The sequence below is a fragment of the Canis lupus genome, chromosome 18, assembly GCF_011100685.1.
Source record: "Canis lupus familiaris isolate Mischka breed German Shepherd chromosome 18, alternate assembly UU_Cfam_GSD_1.0, whole genome shotgun sequence".
Lineage (NCBI taxonomy): Eukaryota > Metazoa > Chordata > Mammalia > Carnivora > Canidae > Canis > Canis lupus.
The window spans coordinates 21,925,122-21,946,698 of record NC_049239.1 but is presented as its reverse complement, the minus strand read 5'-3'; the positions used below and the strand labels follow the sequence as shown (position 1 = coordinate 21,946,698).

Below are 21,577 nucleotides of genomic sequence, written 5' to 3'. Positions count from 1 at the left end.
AGCTATAGATTTAGGTTTAGTGAAATTCTTACTGTGACCCAGGTAGGAGCGCCACCTGACCTTTACACCCTACATGGCACGTAGGACATTTGTGTTGAGCCAAGCCTATTCAGAAGGTATAGGGGAATGTGGAAGTTCACTGTTCACAGTTGCATCTACCCAGATGTTCTGTACTTAGGTTCAGTCCCATATTTGCCTGTCATTGCCCTGACTTTTACAGAGGAAACCAGAAAAGGCAATAAATGCAGCCTCCTTTTTAATTATGCGACTCTGAAAAGCACATACTATGCCCAAATTTGAAACGTGAAGCCATCTTGATTTCCCACTCTACGCCCAGAAAAATTTATTACTGGTCTCAGCTCCTGTATATTAGCTTCTTTATATTAGTTAATTTCCTTACATCATTTATGGTTCTTATTTACCATAAAGATATTTTTGTCAACTATACCCTGAATTTTTTATTAACTATATACTGTTGTTCAATTATTTCAGAAAAATCATGAGTAGATTTTCATGTTTGAAAAGTCACTGAATGATTTTAAGTGATCTTATTATTCCAGCCAGAGATTTACCCTTCAGAAATCAGTAGATCTACCAAGATCTAAGGTAGCTGTGTGTTCATTGTTTACCGTATTTATGTATTGACTTTCAATGAATCACAAGTCGTGGGGAATTTTTAGTATTATTTTTCTAAATGCTGCTTTTGTGACAGAAACTATTCTCTGTGTTTTCTGTGATGACTCATTTAGTCTTTACAACTACATTGTTTGGTTGACACTACTACCATTCTTAATTTTACAGATAAAGAAACAGAGTTCTAGTATCTTTTCTAAGGGAAACACAGGATGCGAGCACGGGCATCTTTGTGAGTCTATGTGTAACCACAAAGTTGTGTGGCTGAATGAATGCTAGGGAAAAATAACATATATTTACTAATTTCGTTGTGAAATCTGAATATTTAAATCAAACTCCAAAATACTAGAATTGTTAGAAATTCTAAGAATATGATTAGGTTATGAAAGCAAAGAAATTGTTTTTAAATCTACATTTCTAAAAAAAAAATAAATAAATAAATAAATAAATCTACATTTCTTATTCATTTTTATTTTTATTTATTTTTTTTAATTTTTATTGAAGTTCGATTTGCCAATATATAGTATAACACCTAGTGCTCATCCCATCTAGTGCCCGTCACCCAGTCACCCCAACCCTCCCCACCCACCTCCCCTTCCACCACCCCTTATTCGTTTCCCAGAGTTAGGAGTCTCTCATGGTTTGTCTTCCTCTCTGATATTTCCCACTCAGTTCCCCTCCTTTCCCCTATAATCCCTTTCACTATTTCTTATATTCCCCGAATGAGTGAAACCATATGATGATTGTCCTTCTCTGATTGACTTACTTCACTGAGCATCATACCCTCCAGTTCCATCCACGTCGAAGCATATGGTGGGGATTCGTCCTTTCTAATGGCTGAGGAATATTCCATTGTGTACATAGACCACAGCTTCTCTATCTGCTCATCTGTCGAAGGACACCAAGGCTCCTTCCACAGTTTCGCTGTTCTGGACATTGTTGCTATGAATATTGGGTGCAGGTGTCCTGGCGTTTCACTCCATATCTCTCTTTGGGGTCAATCTGAGCAGTGCAATTGCTGGGTTGTAGGTTAGCTCTATCTTTAACTATTTGAGGAACCTCCACACAGTCTTCCAGGGTGGCTGCACCAGTTCACATTCCCACCAACAGTGCAAGAGGGTTCCCCTCTCTCTACATCCTCCCCAACATTTGTTGTTTCCTGTCTTGTTAATTTTCACCATTCTCACTGTGTGAGGTGGGATCTCACTGTGGTTTTGATTTGTATTTCCCTGATGGCCAGTGATGCGGAGCATTTTCTCATGTGCTTGTTGGCCACGTGTAGGTCTTCTTTGGTGAAATTTATGTTCATGTCTTTTGCTCATTTCATGATTGGATTGCTTGTTTCTTGAGTTTAATAAGTTCTTTCTAGATCATGGATCTTAGTCCTTTATCTTATATGTCATTTGCAAATATCTTCTCCCATTCTGTAGGTTTTTTAGTTTTGTTGACTTGTTTCCTTCGCTGTGCAGAAGCTTTTAATCCTGATTATGTCACAGTAGTTCATTTTTGCTTGTTTCCCTTACCTTCATAGATGTATCTTGCAAGAAGTTGCTGTGGCCAAGTTCAAAAAGGATGTTGCCTGTGTTCTCCTCTAGGATTTTGATTGATTCTTGTCTCACATTTAGATCTTTCATCCATTTTGAGTTTATCTTTATGTCTGGTGTAAGAGAATGATATAGTTTCATTCTTCTGCATGTGGCTGTGAAATTTTCCCAGCACCATTTATTGAAGAGTCTGTCCTTTTTCCAGTGGATAGTCTTTCCTGCTCTGTCGAATATTAGTTGACCATAGGGATGAGGGCCCATTTCTGGCTCCTCTATTCTGTTCCATTGATCTCTGTGTCTGTGTTTGTGCCAGTACCACACTGTCTTGATGATCACAGCTTTTAGTACAGCTTGAAATCCAGCATTGTGATGCCCCTGGCTCTGGTTTTCTTTTTCAATATTCTTCCTGGCTATTCAGGGTTGTTTCTGATTCCACACAAATTTTAAGATGATTTGTTCCAATTCTGAAGAAAGTCCACGGTATTTTGATAGGAATTGCATTGAGTGTGTAAATTACCCTGGGTATCGTAGACATTTTCACAATATTAATTCTTCCAATCCATGAGCACAGAATGTTTTTCCATCCCTTGTGTCTTCCTCAGTTTCTTTGAGAAAGTGTTCTGTAGTTTTTAGGGTATAGATCCTTTACCTCTTTGGTTAGGTTTTTCCTAGGTATCTTATGCTTTTGAGTGCAATTGTAAATGGGATTGACTCCTTAGTTTCTCTTTCTTCAGTCTCATTGTTAGCATATAGAAATGCCATTGATTTCTGGGCATTGATTTTGTATCTTCCCACACTGCCCAATTGCTGTATGAGTTCTAGCAATCTTGGGGTGGAGTCTTTTGAGTTTTCTATATACAGTATCATGTCATCTGCAAAGAGGGAGAGTTTGACTTCTTCTTTGCCAATTTGAATGCCTTTTATTTCTTTTTGTGGTCTGACAGTTGAGGCTAGGACTTCTAGTACTATGTTGACTAGCAGTGGTCAGAGTGGACATCCATGTCATGTTCCTGATCTTAGGGGAAAGGCTCCCAGTGTTTCCCCATTAAGAATGATGTTTGCTGTGGGCTTTTTGTAGATGGCTTTTCAGATGTTGAGGAATGTTCCCTCTGTCCCTACACTCTGAAGAGTTTTGATCAGGAATGGATGCTGTATTTTGTCAAATGCTTTCTCTTCATCTAATGAAAGGGTCATATGATTCTTGTTTTTTCTCTTGTTGATATGATCTATCACATTGATTGCTTTATGAGTGTTGAACCAACCTTGAATCCTGAGGATAAATCCCACTTGGTCATGGTGGATAATCCACTTAATGTATTGTTAGATCCTATTGGCTAGTATCTTGGTGAGAATTTTTGCATCTGAGTTCATCAGGGATATTGGTCCATAATTCTCCTTTTTGGTGGGGTCTTTGTCTGGTTTTGGATTCAGGGTGATGCTGGCCTCATAAAATGAATTTGAAAGTATTCTGTCCCTTTCTATCCTGCGGAAGAGCTTATTAGAATAGGTATTGTTGCTTCTTTAAACATTTGATAGAATTCCCCTGGGAAGCCATCTGACCCTGGACTTTTGTGTCTTGGGAGGTTTTTGATCACTGCTTCAATTTCCTCCCTGATTATTGGCCCGTTCATGTTTTCTATTTCTTCCTGTTCTAGTTGTGGTAACGTGTGGTTTTCCAGAAATGCATCCATTTCTCCTAGATTGCCTAATTTATTGGCGTATAGCTGCTCATAATACATTTTTAAAATAGTTTGTATTTCCTTGGTATTGGTTGTGATCTCTCTTCTTTCATTGATGATTTTATTTATTTGAGTCTTTTCTTTCTTTCTAATAAGGCTGGCTAGGGGTTTATCTATCTTATTAATTCTTTCAAAACTCCTGGTTTTGTTGACCTGCTCTACAGTTCTTCTGGTCTCTATTTCATCGAGTTCTGCTCGAATCTTTATTATCTCTCTTCTGCTTGGTGTAGGTTTTATTTACTGTTCTTTCTCCAGTTCCTTTAGGTGCGAGGTTAGCTTGTATATTTGAGTTTTTTCCAATGTTTTGAGGGAGACTTGTATCGTGATGTATTTCCCTCTTAGGACTGCTTTTGCTGTATCCCAAAGATTTTGAACGGTTGTATCTTCATTTTCACTAGTTTCCAGGAATCATTTTAATTCTTTCCTAATTTCCTGGTTGACCCTTTCATCTTTTAGCAGGATGCTCTTTAACCCCCACATGTTTGAGTTTCTTCCAAATTTTTTCTAGTGACTGAGTTCTAGTTTCAAAGCATTGTGGTCTGAAAATATGCAGGGGGCAATCCCAAACATTTGGTATTGGTTGAGACCTGATTTGTCACCCACTATGTGGTCTATTCTGGAGAAAGTTCCATGTGCACTTGAGAAGAATGTGTATTCAGTTGCGTTCAGATTGCAAAGTTCTGTATATATCTGTGAAATCCATCTGGTCCAGTGTATTATTTAAGGCCCTTGTTTCTTTGGTGATGTTGTGCTTAGAAGATCTGTCATTTACAGAAAGCACCGTGTTGAAGTCTCCCAGTATTAGCATATTGTTATCTAAGTATGTCTTTGCTTTGGTTATTAATTGAGTAATATACTTGGCAGCTCCCACATTAGGGGCATAATATTCATGATTGTTAGGTCCTCTTGTTGGATAGACCCTTTAAGTATGATATAGTGTCCTTCTTCATCTCTTACTACAGTCTTTGGGATAAACTTTAATTTATCTGATATAAGAATTGCTACCCCTGCTTTCTTTTGAGGACCATTTGAATGGTAAATGTTTCTCCAACCTTTCATTTTTAGGCAGGAGGTGTCCTTAGGTCTAAAATGAGTCTCCTATAGGCAGCATATAGATGGGTGTTGTTTTTTTATCCAGTCCGATAACCTGTATCTTTTGATGGGATCATTTAGCCCATTCATGTTCAGAGTAACTGTTGAAAGATATGAATTTAGTGTCATCGTATTACCTATGCAGTCCCTATTTTTGTGGATTGTTCCTCTGGGTTTCCTCTTTCTTTTACAGAGTCCCCCTTAATATTTCCTGCAGAGTTGGTTTGGTGGTCACATATTCTTTCAGTTTCTGCCTATCCTGGAAGTTAAGAATCTCTTGTCTCTCACTGCTTTAAGAATTTCCTCTTTTATCTTTGGAGTTTGCAAGTTTCACTATTAAATGTCAAGGTGTTGAATGGTTTTTATTGATTTGGCGGAGGGGGGGGGTACCTCTCTAAATCCTGGATCTGAATGCCTGTTTTCTTCCCCAGATTAGGGAAGTTCTCAGCTATGATTTGTTCAAATATACTTTTCGCCCTCTGTCCCTCCTGGCATTTTCTGGAACCCCAATTATACGTAGATTCTTCCTTCTAGGCTATTATTTATTTCCCTTAACTTTTCCTCATGGTTTCTTAATCATTTGTCTCTTTTTTCCTCTCTTTCCTTCCTAGTCATCAACTTGTCTTCTATGTTACTCACTCTTTCTTCCACCTCATTAAACCTAGTCATCAGGACATCCAGTTTGGATTGCATGTCATTTAATTGAGTTTTAATTCTGGCCTGATTAGATCTAAATTATGCAGTAGCAAAGTCTCTAAATCCCCTTATGCTTTTTTTCCAGAGCCACCACTAGCTTTATAATTGTGCTTCTGAATTGGTTTTCTGACATTGTATTGAAATCCATATCCTGTAATGCTGTGCCAGAAAGTACTGTTTGTGCCTCTTTCTTTTGTGTCAATTCTTCCTTATACTTATTTTTCTCAGTGCAGAGTGGCTGTATGAGTGGGGTGAGTCAAGAATATCAACCACAACCTAGTAAAATACACCCTAGATGATTCTGATGAGGTCAGAGACCAGAAAATGAAAAGGAAGATTAGAACAAAATAATACAAAAGGACCACTAAAGTGAAAAACAAATCCTAAAACAAAATAGTAAAAAATAAAAGGCCCAAAATCCCAAAGATGGAAAAAAGAAAAAGTAAAAAAGAATAGAAAACAAAAGTAAAGAGGAAAAAAAGAAAAAAAGGGGGGACACTGGGAGATGGTGGTGGTGAAGAAGTTGTAGTGGAGGGAGAATGTAGTCTACCTGAGATGTCCCAGCGGATGATCCTCTGAGTGTATTTTGTTCTGTATATTAGAAGTTGTTCAGTCCCAAATTTATATAAACCAGCAATACTTGTAGAGAGCCCCACAGTGACCACTACAACATAAAGGAGATAAAAGAGGGGGGCAGAATGGGAAGGGAGAGAGAAGATAATCTTGCAGAATGAACCAGCTCGGTGTTCCCCTGGGTTCTGGGTTAATGCTCGTCATGTTTTAGAAGGTACTAACTTCTGCCATTGTAGAACAAAATGAGACCAGAAAACAAAACCCAAAAGAGAAAACCGTATCTCGTATATCTCCAAAAATTAAATTGAGTATGTTGAAGGGAATCCAGAAGTGAAAAATATATCTAAGACCTGCAATTGAAGAAATATGGGGATCCCTGGGTGGCGCAGCGGTTTGGCGCCTGCCTTTGGCCCAGGGCGCGATCCTGGAGACCTGGGATCGAATCCTACATCGGGCTCCCGGTGCATGGAGCCTGCTTCTCCCTCTGCCTATGTCTCTGCCTCTCTCTCTCTCTCTCTCTCTCTGTGACTATCATAAAAAATTTAAAAAAAAAGAAACTTTAAAAAAAAAAAAGAAGAAGAAATATGAAAGCCCCTGGAGCTTTCCAGCGCTGCTGGGTCAAGAACTCGCTCTTGCCCCGTCCTTCCAGCTAGTCTCTGGGGCTGGGAGGGTGGGGGGGGGAGGGGGCGGGAGGTGGTGGCTGCTCTGTTGACTCTCAGGTGTGTGCACCTGGGGAGATGCCCCCCCCCAGGTGCCGGGCTCAGGGGGAGCTGTGGACCCGTGAGGCCTCTGCCCCCCCCCCCAACGACTCCCGCCCTCTCCCCGTGGTGACCCCGGGACCTGGGAGTGCCCCTGCCCCTCCGCGTCCTGCCGGGCTCCCCGCGGTCTGGGCCTCCTGGCGGGGCTCTCCTGTCCCCCACCTTGCCCTGTAGCCCGGCTCCTCCTGGGGTCCCCCCTCCTCGATTTTTTTTTTTTATTCCCCCGCCTCCGACCTGGTTGGCAGCCGCAGCAGGTGCATGTGGCTCAGGCCATTGTCCCTCCGGGCGGCCCGGCAGGTGCGCAGGTGGCGTGGTGTGGCCTGAGGGTGGGGGGGTGGGGAGTGGGGGGCTGAGCTGAGGCCCCTGCTCTGCCACCATCTATTATTAATTTTATTTTATTTTATTTTTATTTTTATTTTTTTTATTATTCATTTTAAAGAAGAATGTTTTGTTTTGGTGGAGGGATTCTTTTAGTAAATGCTTCCATATTTTGGCTTGAAAAAGCACATACGGATTAGATTATTCTGACAAAATTTATATGTTTATTTTCTTTCTTCATCCTTTATCTTTGCTTCTGTCAACTTCGCATGCTCTTATTTGCATTTATATAATATTTAATGTCAACCACATGAACTGTATAATTCAGAAGAGATTCTTGAGTTTTATTAGTTACCATACTATATTTGGGGGTGCAACATGCCTGAAATTGATACATTTAAGGAGAATTAATCATTATACATCGTTTTGGGAAGAGAAAAGCAAAAATATACTTTTGTCTTTAACAGCTAGGCCTTTCTTAATAAATAGAAATTGAGTAATGGGATGGAGATTCTAAGGCAAAACCTTCAAAATATACTTCTTTTTTAAATTTTTTTAAAAATTTATTTATTTATGATAGTCACACAGAGAGAGAGAGAGAGGCAGAGACATAGGCAGGGGGAGAAGCAGGCTCCATGCACTGGGAGCCCGATGTGGGATTCCATCCCAGGTCTCCAGGATCGCGCCCTGGGCCAAAGGCAGGCCCAAACCGCTGCGCCACCCAGGGATCCCCAAAATATACTTCTAATGTCCTGGTGCGTGTGTGCATGCATGCTATAGGTGTGCACGTGCACACGGTTGCATGTATTTTTCTCTCTTTTTTTCTAATCTATTTATTTTTAAATCTTTTGCCCCTCTTTTTGTCCCCACTGAAGGTGTTGGCGAGTCTGGGAAAGAAACGACAGGCCGCCGGGCCCTGGGGAAAGCTGGGGGAGGCAGGGAGTGGCCCGGCAGCTGTGCCCTCCCCCCCGCCGGAGGGTTCGGGTGCTGCTGGCGGGAGCGCACCCAGGCTGCCGAGCCGCCCCCCCGAGCCCTGCAGCGGCCGCCCCCCCCCCCCCCCCCGCCCCACTGGCGCGCTCGCCGCCCCCTGCCCCGCCCGGCCCGGTGGGATCCTGACATTGGCGCGGGGCGAGGAGGGGGAGCGGGCCAGGGTGCCCGGGGCGTGAGCCGTCGGCACCCGGATGTGGGCAGCTGCTCCAGGCTCCGCGCACCTCCTTGCCCAGGACCTGGGTGCAGGGGCAGGTGTGGGGGTGCCGGGAAGGGCTGTCGTTCCCGTCCTCTTGGAAGGCTTTCTGACTTGGGGTCCTTATACAGTGTGGCCCCTGACACGCAGAGGAAGAAGCAGTCGCAGTACCTGAGAGCATCCGCTGTCAGCTGTGGGACACAAGTGTCCATACCCACGGCCTGCTCGAGGCCCAGCGGCCAGTCGGTGAGCAGCAGCCGGAGGTGACAGGTGCACACGCAGGTGCCGGGAGCGGTGCGAGCCGCAGCCAGCGCAGCGCCGGGCCGACGTGGGCACCTGCTGGGCACCTGCTCCCGAGCTCACATCCGCTCGCGGCCGCTTCCCCCTCCCCGGCCGCCGCCGCCGGATGCCTGCAGAACAGTCTGGAGATGAAGCGCAATCTTTGAGGCTCACCGATCAGCTTTTAAGTTTAGTGTGAAATCTCACGCACTTCCCCGTTTGTGACTCGACGGTGTGACACCAGCTAATGTCAATGCGGGTTTGTTTAAATATGAAATTGCACTGTGTCTGCAAGAAGGACGTGCTAGAGACTCTTCCCTGCCTCGTGTGCTTGAAATGTTAGTTTTTCCTCCAAAATAGGTCTCGCGTATTCCCAGACCAGGGCACGGTTTTCTTAGCTCAGATCTTTTTTATTCTGCATATGGTAACAAGCACACTTGTTAAGTTGTTACACAGTTTACATTTAGAAGTGGGTTTTGTTTGTGTTTTTCATCCTTAGGAAACAGGCCCAGGGCACAAATAAACTCACAGACGCTGGCATGCCGCTGCACTCTGGTGACACATGAATTCCAGGAGAGTAATTTTACTTCATGTCTTACAAAATCATCATCATTTAGATTTCAAGCAATTTTTACGTGGATTCATATCTCATTTATGTCAACCAACAAGCATCCTGTAGTGGGGCCTGCGGCCCAGCAGCATGAGCAGCACCTGGCAGCTGGTTAGGAGCCCTCACCTAAGGAGTCAGGATCTTCACTTCGGGAGTCTCTCAAGGGATTCCTAAGCAGTGAGGAAATCAGGAAATCCCACCAAGGAGGTTCCTTCAGCAAAGTCCAGCAGGCATCTGTCTAGAGCTTGTTGTAACTTACGGTGCTTATTATTGATTTAGATTTTAAGATCTTGGTAATTCACAGCATTACTAGTAGTATGGACGTTTATGAATATTCTTATATTGTAGCCATTTGCATTTTGGAGGGGTTTACTAAAACAGGAAGGAGTAGAGTTAGGTTTCTTAAAAGAATGAAAGTTCTCTTTCATATGTATTTGAGTTGTTAAAGGTAAAGATGGGTGCTTTTTAAAATTACCTTCATTTAAAAGACATAAAGAAAACTCCCAAAGGACAAATTGAAAGATTATAACAGGGCATGTAATCAAGGTTATTTAGTTAAAAAAAAAAAAAAAAAAAAAAAAGATTGCCAGAGGATAACTTAATTGCTTTGCAAGTATAAGCAAAGTTTATAAGAAGGTGTTGAAAACCATGATATTTTTTCCATTAATTACATGGTACACTAAAGATAGTTTGGTACTTAGAAATTAATTACATTTTCAGTTTTAGAAATAGCAAAGTAATAAGGTGATGCAGAAGGAATACTTCTCTTTTGAACTGATCTGTTGTTTTTATTTATTTTTAAAAATTTTTATTTATTCGTGAGAGACACAGAGAGGCAGAGAGAGAAGCAGGCTCCCCACGGGGAACCCCATGTGGGACTCGATCCCAGGACCCTAGAATCACGACCTGCGCCAAAGGCAGAGGCTCAACCACGGAGCCATCCAGGCGCCCCTGATCAGTTATTTATAAAGCATAGAAGTTAGAACTTAGCTGCTGGATCTTCAAGGACTTGGAAAAGAGTCCATGCCCAGTAAGCACAGTTGTGTGTCAGTATTTACTGGGTAAAATTAGAGTCCCTGTATTTATTTAATTATAAGAATAGGTGAAGAGAGTAGCTTGGACTAAACTAAGCTGTAGGTTTAGCCAAGTTGCTCACAGTTACTTGAACTATCATATCTACTCCTATTTACTTAGTAGGTTTAAATTCAGCAGAAATTAAAGTATAAGTTGATACTGCACTAAGGTACTTGGAGAATGTATAGACTTGAACCTAATTTGTGAATAGCCAAACCCCATTTCAGCACATTTCCTAAGGTTCTAGAAAGCATTTTGAGAATTTTGATCTCTATGTTAGAGCTTGGAAACATGTGCTTAGACACAAAATATTTTTTGTTTTATGCTCCATTGTAAGAGATTTTGTCATAAAGTGACTATTTGCATTTTAAATCCTCTTATAAATTTCAAATATTGGCATTTGCTTTTTCTCATAATGAATTCATCTTTCTAATGTTTTGTCCAATGTTTGCATGCTTTAAAAATATATTCCACAAATTTTTGCATTCCTCATGATATCTCCTGCTTAAATGCTCTGTTAATAGGTATCTTCTTTATTTAATTGTTTCTTTGTTTTTTCCCATAATCATACTGCAGATTTTTCAAATATTTGTATTCAAATATATTATCCAGTATACATATATGTTTATATATTTGACTTCAGTGGAATTGAGTTAGGTTGAATTTCTTCAGTTTGTGTTGGTAACTTTTTGTTGATCCCAAATGGTATCTTGCATTTAAAAGAACTCATTGGTGATGTTACTAACATTGCTTAAAAAACAGATCTGCTCTTTCTGTTAGGTGCAGATCTTAAAATTATGCACAGATTAGAAATCACTTCCATTTACCCAGAGTCTTGATACTTCTGAGTGTATATAGATGCATGCTTACTCCCCCTCTTTGCTCAGATCTTTGCTCAAGTTCTTCCCTACTAGGAAAGACCCCTCATCTCCAGTACCATTCCGTTTTACTTACACTAATGCTCTAATTAGTATCTATCACTTTACATCACTTTTTCTTTGTAGCATTTGTCTCCACCTGATACTTTATATATACACGTTTGTTGTTTAGTTTCTGTATCCCTGTACTCCCACCTCTCCAGCATTGGATGTTTTCTTGAGTATAGAGACACTGTTTCGCTGAAATGTACATAGAAAAATTCAAGACTCATAGTGCTGCTTCCTTAGTTGAGTCTATTTCTTTGTTAGTCATAACAGTATGGGGAGTGCTACATAGTTGTCAGTATTTTTTTAAAAGATTTTTAGTTTTTTTTATTTATTCATGAGAGACACACAGAGAGAGGCAGAGACACAGGCAAAGAAGCAGGCTCCATGTAGGGAGCCCGATGTGGGACTCAATCCCAGGACCCTGGGATCACAACCTGAGCCAAAGGCAGATGCTCAACCACTAAGCCACCTGGATGCCCCAATTGTCAGAATTTTATAATGAATTTCAATCAGTGATCAAATATTTTTGCATTCTTAAAGAGGCATCTTCGCTTATCTGTGTTGTAGCATCTCTTTTCTGGAAGTACATTAGACATTTGTATCCTTCTCTTTGAATGATACACAAATTTAGGCAAATCCAGCCAAACTCAAAACTGATTTTTTTTTTTTTCAACTAGAGAAGACATTCCAGATAATCAGCCTCAGGTAACCATAAAAACATTGAGCATATTTTCAGTTTTGCATCATAGTGTTGGTAAAGAGGAAAAAAAAATCAGAGTATATGATCTTTTAGGCATTTCATTAAAGTTTCACCCTTCGAAGCTGACAGTTAAATTTCCACAGGGCTATGAAAAACAACAACAACAACAGCAACAACAATTTGTAATAGAAATAATACTAATGCATTTATTATACCTTAAGAATGAGGGATTCCTGGGTGGTGCAATGGTTTAGCACCTGCCTTTGGCCCAGGGCGCGATCCTGGAGACCCGGGATCGAATCCCACGTCGGGCTCCCGGTGCATGGAGCCTGCTTCTCCCTCTGCCTATGTCTCTGCCTCTCTCTCTCTCTGTCTGTGTGACTATCATAAATAAATTAAAAAAAAAAAAAGGAATGATGTCGGGGTACCTGGGTGGCTAAGTCAATTAAACATCCCAGTCTTGATTTTGTCTGAGGTCATGACCTCAGGGTTATGAGATCAAGCACTGTGGCCTCTCCACTGGGTGTGGAGCCTGTTTAAGATTCTTTCTATCAGATCAAATGATAAGATTTTAGAATTTGAGGGTCTTTCCAGTTCATGTAGTAAAGCCTCTCCACACCCCTCCCCACCATTTTTTCCAGAAAGGAGAGAACTGAAGGCCAGAGGACATAGTTGAATCCGTTGTGGCCATTGATGCTTATTAGAAGCAGGGCTTGAGCTAGATTTGACTTTCCTAAATTGGGTTAAAAAATGGAAAATTCTTAATTTTTTTTTATATACTAGACCAAAGAAAACATAAACCAGCAGCCAGTGTTGAGGGCAGAGCAATATCCATTTCAGAACAAGAGTTTTCAACTCCCAGAGTACTAATAACAAATTGATTGCATCTCTAATTGTGCAATGGTAATGACCCCCTTCTGGTTTTCTCTGGACAGGGATTAATAATACAAATTAGAATCCTGTTCACAGTGTTTCAAAAACGTCATGAATTACCTAGCAATACTTTTAATGATATATTTGAAATCGCATTTGAGAAGAGAGAAAAGAATATTAGATACATGTAGAAGAGTTGAATGGAGATATAATAATAAATGTGGAATTAATAACTCTCCGTGAAATGAGAAGGTGGCTCATATGAAGATGTCAGTTTGACCAAAATTTATTGATAAATGGAACTTTAATGAGACCAACAGATAGTTACATAGTTGAACAGAAAGACGGTGTGGAAAAAGAAGCATGACCAGGTGTGGCAGCTTACTCTTTTGGTATAAATTGAAAATGATTCGACACCGTAGTGTGTTCAGCGTTTGGGTTTGCAGTGACTCTGGGCGCTTTGCTTAACATTCTAAGTAAGTCTCAATTCTTCAACTGCGTCATGGAAACTATTAAAACTAAACCCAGTGCTTGCTTCGGCAGCACATAGACTAACATTGGAACAATACAGAGAAGACTAGGATGGCCTCTATGCCAAGATGACTTGCAAATTCATGAAGTGTTCCATGTTTTCAAATCTTCAAACAAACAAACAGAAACTAAACCATAAACTTCACCATAAACTTGGTGAAGATTAAATGAATTCATTAAAGTGCTTAGCCTGGTACATTTGTGATTCTCCATATATGTTAGCTCATATTTGTATGATTAATATTAAAAGTTAAGAAGTTAGTGAAACAATGGAAATAGTGAAGGAATAGTTCTAGAAATGTATTCCACATCTTCACTTGTTATAGAGAATGGATCACAAACCACTAAGTATTCAGTAAAAGGGAAAATCGGCTACTCGGGGGAAAACCGCTTAATGTAATTGTCACCTCACATAATTGGGGGAAATCAATTTTACCATCAAACTACAGTGTAAAATAAGCAAACACTACATTGTAAAATAAGCAAACAAAACCATCAAATGTTAGTAGAGACTATAGATGACATTTATCTAATTAATAAATGGTTTTGTAAGCATATTATTTTAAGAAATCATAAGAATAAGTTTAAAGGTTAAAATTAGAAAGCAAGCCACAAACTAGAGAAAGAAGACTTACAATTCACAAGATTATATGAAAATTGATAAATGAGAAAGAGTTTTACGTCAAAAGCCATCAAAGAAATTCAAGTAATTAAAAGATTAAAATAATATTTTTACTTAGAATTTAGCAAATAAAACTTTTAAGTGTTCATGAAAATGGAGTGAGATTGTTAGAAATATAGTATAAATTGGCACAAAATTTCTAAGTTGGCAATAGCTTAACCTTAAAATCATTCTTAACTGGGAATATTATGTACATATGTGTATAGTTAAATGTTACCACTTATTTCTTGAGTTTTAGGATGACTATCTCATTTCCTTATATTTCTAGTTTCTAAGTTACCTATAAATAATAGGTTTTAAGGATTTCATGCTATTCACTTTGCCTTTATTTTCCTGTATCGCCATCTGGTGTCCAACATGTGGATAGCTTCTGATACCAAAATTGTAAGAGTCTGATACACAGAATTGTATCATTTATTTAATTTAAATAATTCATTTAAATTAAGTTTTGTATAGGATAAATTTGTTACATAAATTATTTATTATACTTATTAAATAAGCTTCACTCCTATTTTATAATTAAAATATATATCCATGTTTAAAGCAGGCTAATCTGAATTTGAGTTGTTTTTGCTAGTTTTATACACAGCGTGAGCCCAGCATTTTGCTTTTACATGGAAACAAAGAGAAGACAGATCAGTAAGACAAGTTCTAAGAAATCATTTAGATAATGTTAAAATTTTCCAAAAACCAAGAAATTATAAGTTATGTCCATTTTACCCATTAAAGAATGTTTTATAATTAAACAGTGTACAAAGTACCCTACAGCAAGTCTGTCTTTGTAAGGATCTAGACTACATGGATTAGGGGAAGGGGTAAAAATGAAAGGTGAGCTGAGTGGTCAAAGATTAAATGTGCCATTTCTATTTCTCTGCAGTTCCAAGTGTAATAATATCACCTTTGGGGTTCTTTTATCTTTAATTCTTAATATTTCTAGAGGAAAACTATTTGAGCCCACTAAGGATTTCAAAGGTAGACTTGGTGCCCTGTGAAAATGTTAGGACACCCCATGAGGGTGCCATTCCTATACAAGGCTGCTTTCGATGAACTTGATGCTTCTTTGACTTAGATTGTGCATCAAGACAGTACCAACATTTCCTTTTTATCCAAGGTGGATTCAATGAACAGCAGAGTTCTCTGTCTCTGAAATATTTTATGAAATGATTTCTTACTTAGCAGGGCATCTGAGAACAAAAATACTGTCTTTATAAAACTAAGAGTTTAAATTACTTCACTTGAGAGGTTAACAATGTATTTTGGCACTAGAAGTATCTTTTAATATGATGTGTGTACTTGACGATATTTAATAGAAATGTTCTTTGGAAGTATTGAAATTTACTGTTCATGGTTATTTCAGAGGCTATTTCAAACATTAAATTAATGTTTGAAGGATACTTGTATCATCCTGTTAGTGACCTTCATTTGAAGGTCACTAAAACTGGTATCGTTTATCAGAATCTTTCTCACTAATCTAGGAGTCCTTTCTGGTTTCAGCATACTAATGGTTTTACAAAAATATTTTTTTAATGATAGAGTTGCACTTTTTAAACATTTTTTTAATTTAAATTCAGTTTACTAACATGTAGTATAAAACCCGGTGCTCATCTCATCACGTTCCCTCGTCAGTGCGGGTCACCCGTTACCCCAGCCCCTGCCCATCTCCCCTTCCACTACCCTTTGTTTGTTTCCCAGAGTTAAGAGTCTCTCATGGCTTATCTCCCTCTCTAATTTGTCCCACTCAGTTCCCCTCCTTTCCCTTCTACTCCCTTTCACTATTTCTTATATTCCCCATATGAGTGAAACCATATGATGATTGTCTTTCTGACAGAGTTGCACTTGAGTTAGCTTCTGCTATGTGCCAGATTCTTTAATAGGTGTTTTACATATATCTTCTTTTTGGCATTTTAATAGTGTTATATTTATATGTATGAATTTATAAGCTTAACATTATAAAGCTAAAATATAATTTCTATAGTTAGGAATCTATAGCTTGATTTTAATTAGTATTTCACACTGTCTTATGAAACTTCCTACATACATTTATTAAATATTTATAGCGTACTATTATATATCCAGTACTGAGGTTACAGTGGTGGGCTGGCTATTTTCTATGACTATGTGGGCTTCTGATCCAGGGGAAGAATCTATCAAGATACATACAAAAAGTAGGAAATTTTAACAGAGTTGTGTTCTGAAAAAAAAAAAAAAAAAAAAAGATACTCCAAGGATGAGGAGATCTTATAATGGGGTGGTTTGACCTAGTCACAAATGATCATGAAAGCCTTTTGTAAGGAAAAACTATTGAGGAAGAGAAGAAAAGTGTTGTAGGCAGAACAGGTTATATGGAAGGAGGAAATGAAAGAATTTTTGTTTGCTTGAGTAAGGATACTAAGTTCTGTATGATTTATACCCCAGATGCTCACTTTTTTTTTTTTTAAGATTTTATTTATTTATTCATGAGAGACAAGGTAGAGGGAGAAGCAGGCTCCCTGTGGGGAGCCCAATGTAGGACTCAATCCCAGGACCCTGGGATCATGCCCTGAGCCAAAGGCAGATGCTCAACCCCGCTCAATCCAGCCCCGCCCCCCCCCCGCCCCCCCAGCTGCTCACCTTAGCCCACACGTCTGTCTTTCTTCCTCAGCATTCTAGCAGAGATTTTTCTCAACAGCTCTCATAAAGGACCTACTCGGTTGAATTTTCTGGGATCAGGAAAGGAATCCGTGTGATATTGTTTTGGATTTCTAACTCTTGGGTTATTTAAATATACAATTTTTTCTTCAAATAAAAGCATGTTCTTAATAATTGACAAAAGCAGGGATCCTTAAATCTATTTTCATTCACAGTATACTATTTCTAAGCTAATACTATATTTTTTAACTTTTGCTCTAAGATTTTTAATACATAAGTGATTTATGTATTAAATATGTGGTTTATAAATGAAAATTTAGGCACATGTTACCAAAGACTGCAGTTTAAGCTTGTGAAAATAAACCTGTTCTTTTTGTCTATTCTAAAAGCAGATGACTGTAAGGTGTCTGTGAAATACACACTTACCTAATTTGGAACTTTTGAAATTTCTCATCCCTTTCCTAAGAGAATAAGATTTGCTATGGGGACTTATACTTTGTAAGCTATTTCTTCCCCTGCATTATTTATGAGTTTTATTATGAGTATGATCATACTATTTCTGTTATACACCACTGAATTTGTATTTAATGAATTGAATTTACATTTAATCAGTTTGTGTTAAAGTGACTTAATGAGATGCTTCATTTTTCTGTGTTAAAAGCAGGTCAAGGCCAACCGAACTCAGGGCAATATATTATTTAGTGCTCATTTTCTGCATAACTTGTAATTTTATCATGGTTCGCAGTTTAACTAAATCAGTTAATAACATTTCCTGTAACCATTTCTAATAATTCTCTGAGGTCAGATATTTTACTCTTAATGCGTTGGCAAACTTCTTTTTTCCCCCAACTTTCTAACATGAGAGTTCTCACGCACTTTTGTTTTCAAAACGGAATGTGCAGAATCAGATAGTGTCAGATTATCAAAGAATGGAATAAAAGAGGCAGTGGAATTTAGAACTGGAGATACTGCGTTTCTAACATTAGAGTCTATGGAAAGAAAGAAATCTATCGGATCATCTTAGTCATATGTAAGATGTACCTGAAAGTAACGTTAAAGTAAAAAAGAGAAAGAACCCAAATTATTTACCTATGCAGGACATTTCCCTTCTTGTTTTATCTCCACTCTCTGCAAACCTTCCAGCTCCCCGGTTACTTTATCTTTATTGTGCCTTTTGTCCCCAGTGAACAGCAAGGCAGACAGTAACTGTCACCGGGCAACCCCCGTGGCCGTCTTCGCCCAGCCGCGTCTATACTGAGCTCTGCTCTTCCTGCTTCTTTGCAGAGCCGAGAGTCGATCCACACTCGGGGGTCACTCCTCCACGCGCAGGCCCTGTCTGTCCTTCCCTGATTTCACAAGACTTTGACATTGCACCTCTTTTCTCTTCCCTGCATCTTTTCCTTCCTTCACGCTTCAGTATCCGTCCCCTCCTGCCCTGGGCCCTTCCCTTGGCTCATCCCGACAGGCACCCCCCTTTCCACCCGGGTTTCCCAGCCAGGGTCTGAAGCCCCTCCACCTGCCACCGCTTCCACCGCACTTCACCGTGACCCTCCCCGACGATGACTGTGCAGCCCGATGAGTTCCCTGGACACTTGGAATTCTGCATCTTTGTATCTGAACTGCGGTTTCTTCCCTGAGACTTTCTTTTCTTCTCTTATCATCCCAAATGGCCTCGTCTCCTGATTTCCTTCCTGCCTCCAAGGGAACTTACTTATACTAAGTTTTCTTAAGGACTCCTTCGATGGCTTTCCTTTTATTTATACGGATGTACAGGAAATTTCTTTGCTGAAGCCTTCTATTTTTTTTTTTTTTTTTAATCTTTAGCCAAGACTTTGGAGCCTCTTGCCTTGAATGTTACGATTTCCTGACTTCACCATCTGTGTGTCTTACTTACGTTGAAAACTCCCCCTCACTCAGACTTGGACTCTGCTTCCCTTGCCTCCTCCTCAAGTCCCCCCGAACCCATCACTCTTCCAGCCCTCGGGCCCTCCTGATGCCCAGGTCAGACCCCTGCATGGCATTCACGACACCACTCTCTTACTAAGCAACAGCCCCAGCCCACTGTCACATGCTGGGGATTCTTCCTCCAGAAAAGGTGTGCAACCCCTCCTCTTCTGACCATCTCCACCAGTAGCACAGCCACTTATTACATTGAGTTGGGTTACTGTAGAGCCTCCTAATTATTTTCTCTCCTTCGAATTTTGCTCGCCTTAAATCCATTTCCCAAACAGCAGCTTGCATGATCTCTTAAATTTTTACATTTGATTATTTTGTCTGTGGCTTAAAATCTTTCTGTGACTTTCCATTTGACAGGAAATCAAATCCCAGGTCTTGAGCATTTCTGTTAGACCCTGCAAGATCTAACCCTGCCTCCCTCCCCAAGCTCATTTTATGTCATTGTCCTCCTCACTCATGTGTGACTGAGCTAAACTCTCCTCCTTTATATATCCCTAAAAGGCTTCCCTTTTGTTGCTCTGTTGGCCTGAAATGTTCTTCTGCAGTAGTCTTCAATGAGACATTTCTCTGGAATCATAGGAAATGCTATTTCTCATGTGAATTTTCGCCCGACTACTCATAGTCCAAACTAGAACCCACTTGTGATATTGTCTCCTAGGCAATAATACTGTATTGCTTTACAGAACTAATCATGTGTCGTAATATGTTAAGAGGTCCTACAAGAGTAGTGAAAACCCGAGACACTTAGGTCGCACCACTAGTCTGGTCCTGACTCTGTGTCTTATTTGCCATGTGACTCTGGGCAAGTTCTTTAACTCCCTCAGTGCCTCCCTTTCTTTGTGAATAGTGATAATATGTATCTTTTCGGGCATTGGCAAAGAGGAAATGATTAATATTTGTAGAGTAAATAGAGTAAATGCAACAGAGTAGACACCGTATATGTGCTTATTACATCCATACATATGTTTATGTTTGTGCATAATTTACTTAATGTGTGAAGGCACAAAACTATCACCCGCCACAATTCTTGACCTATCACAAGCTGATAGTAAATATTTGCTTATTGAATTGATGAAATGTGCAGTGTACCTTATAATTAAGCGTCATTGACTTTCAGAGAAAAAAGGGATGTATTATAAGAATATGTGATCAGTTATAACATTTATATTTCAGTTTGTGATCCACCTAATAAAATTATTTAATTATATGTTTTTGAGAAAACCTCCAACATTTCGTCTCGCCAGGCCCCTACCTTCTAGCAAGTATGGCTTATCGTTATTCCCATTTTGCAGATGTGATACTCGGCCCCGAGAGTCTAAGGGCTCATACAAATCACAGAGTTAGTAAGTGATAGGATGATTCCACTGTCTCAGTGTCCTGGATCTCACTGCACGACTCACTGTTCTTATCTTTTTTGGAAATACCCAATGAACTTTGTGAATACTTTTAATAGGGTTGGTGCTATTACGTCTGTGAGGATTTTTGAATTTCACTTGGGGCAGGTATCAGGGTTGACATTCTCTGCTCCTCTGGCCTCCTTGTTTGTTCAGGGCTTCATCACTCACAGCAGTACCTGTCTGCCCTTTACCTTGTCTCCAACATTCCTCAGCCTTCTGTACGAAAGCCCTAGAGTGATCAGTTTTAAAAGGCCTCCCTTTGGGGGCACCTGGGTGGCTGAATCATTAAGTGGCTACCCTCGACTCAGGTCATGATCCCAAGGTCCTGGGATTGATCCCTGAGCCCTGTGTCAAGTTCTCTGCTCACTGGGGAGCCTGCTTCTCCCTCTCCCTCTGCTGCTCCCTCTCCTTGTGCTCTGTCTCTGTCAAGTCATAAATAAATAAAATCTTTTAAAAAATAAAATAAAAGGCCACCTGTTGTTCTTGATTCTTTCACATTACTTTCCTGGATTAGCCCTGGTATAAAAGGTTGTACCATCACATTTCAGAACAACTAGAAGTCTGTTCCTGTCCTTGACTTTGCCACTTTTCCACCTCGCTTTTCCTTAAGAGTGGCAAGCAGGTGGTTAGCTTGTCCTTGAACCTGCCCAGGTGTTACCATATCATTTCTGGATTCTGAATACATTTCATTGTTTGTTTGTTTTTTTTTTTTTTTCCTTCTCTAAAGGCTGAGAAAATCTGAGAACTGAAAGGGACTTTCCGTACGTAATTCAAGCCCCAAATTTATAATCAGAGAAACTGAGCTTCAGGAAGGGGAGTGACAGGCTCAGGGTTACAGTAGGAGTTAAGGGCTCAGAGGAAAATCGCTATTTGATCCTTAGTGCGCTTTTGTTACCAGTTTATGCATTTATGAAAGAGAAAGCAATGCAACTGGATTGGGACATACAAACCACAAATTCAAATAAAATGATGTGATTGATTTTCATGTTCACTTATATGTTTACTTTTTTATCTTTCACAGTTTAACAGCAATGCCCAGGATGTGAGCTGTTTTCAGCACCTTGTCCAAGCCAATGTGAGAAATAAGAAAGTGCTGAAAGATGCGGTGAATAATATCACAGCAAAAGGAATCACTGATTATAAGAAAGGCTTTAGTTTTGCTTTTGAACAGCTTCTTAATGTAAGTATCCATACCACCCTCTTTTCTCTTTTATTACTGAATCACAGCATATGAATTTCAATATGCTGGTCCTTACTACTATCAGGACTTCAATTACATAACAGTGCAGCTTTACATTTAATTTATAAGCAGACGTGTCCAGGCAGTAGAAATCTTTGAGCTACTTTTATGTTTGAAGCCAAGATTCAAAAGACATACAAAATGG

General features: G+C 39.7%; 1 protein-coding gene and 1 non-coding gene across 9 annotated transcripts in view; both read left to right on the top strand.

Moving 5' to 3' along the window:
• The window catches only part of CACNA2D1 (calcium voltage-gated channel auxiliary subunit alpha2delta 1), a 475,745-nt gene that overhangs the window by 365,231 nt on the left and 88,937 nt on the right, over window positions 1-21,577 (top strand). For all 8 annotated transcript variants that reach the window (XM_038562843.1, XM_038562841.1, XM_038562842.1 and 5 more), the window contains exon 11: window positions 21,214-21,372. In XM_038562843.1, the coding sequence (XP_038418771.1) occupies window positions 21,214-21,372 (159 nt within the window). The remainder of the gene's footprint in view (window positions 1-21,213; window positions 21,373-21,577) is intronic.
• Window positions 13,526-13,632, top strand: LOC119864339. The gene has a single exon (XR_005373724.1). It is a non-coding gene; the product is annotated as a U6 spliceosomal RNA (small nuclear RNA).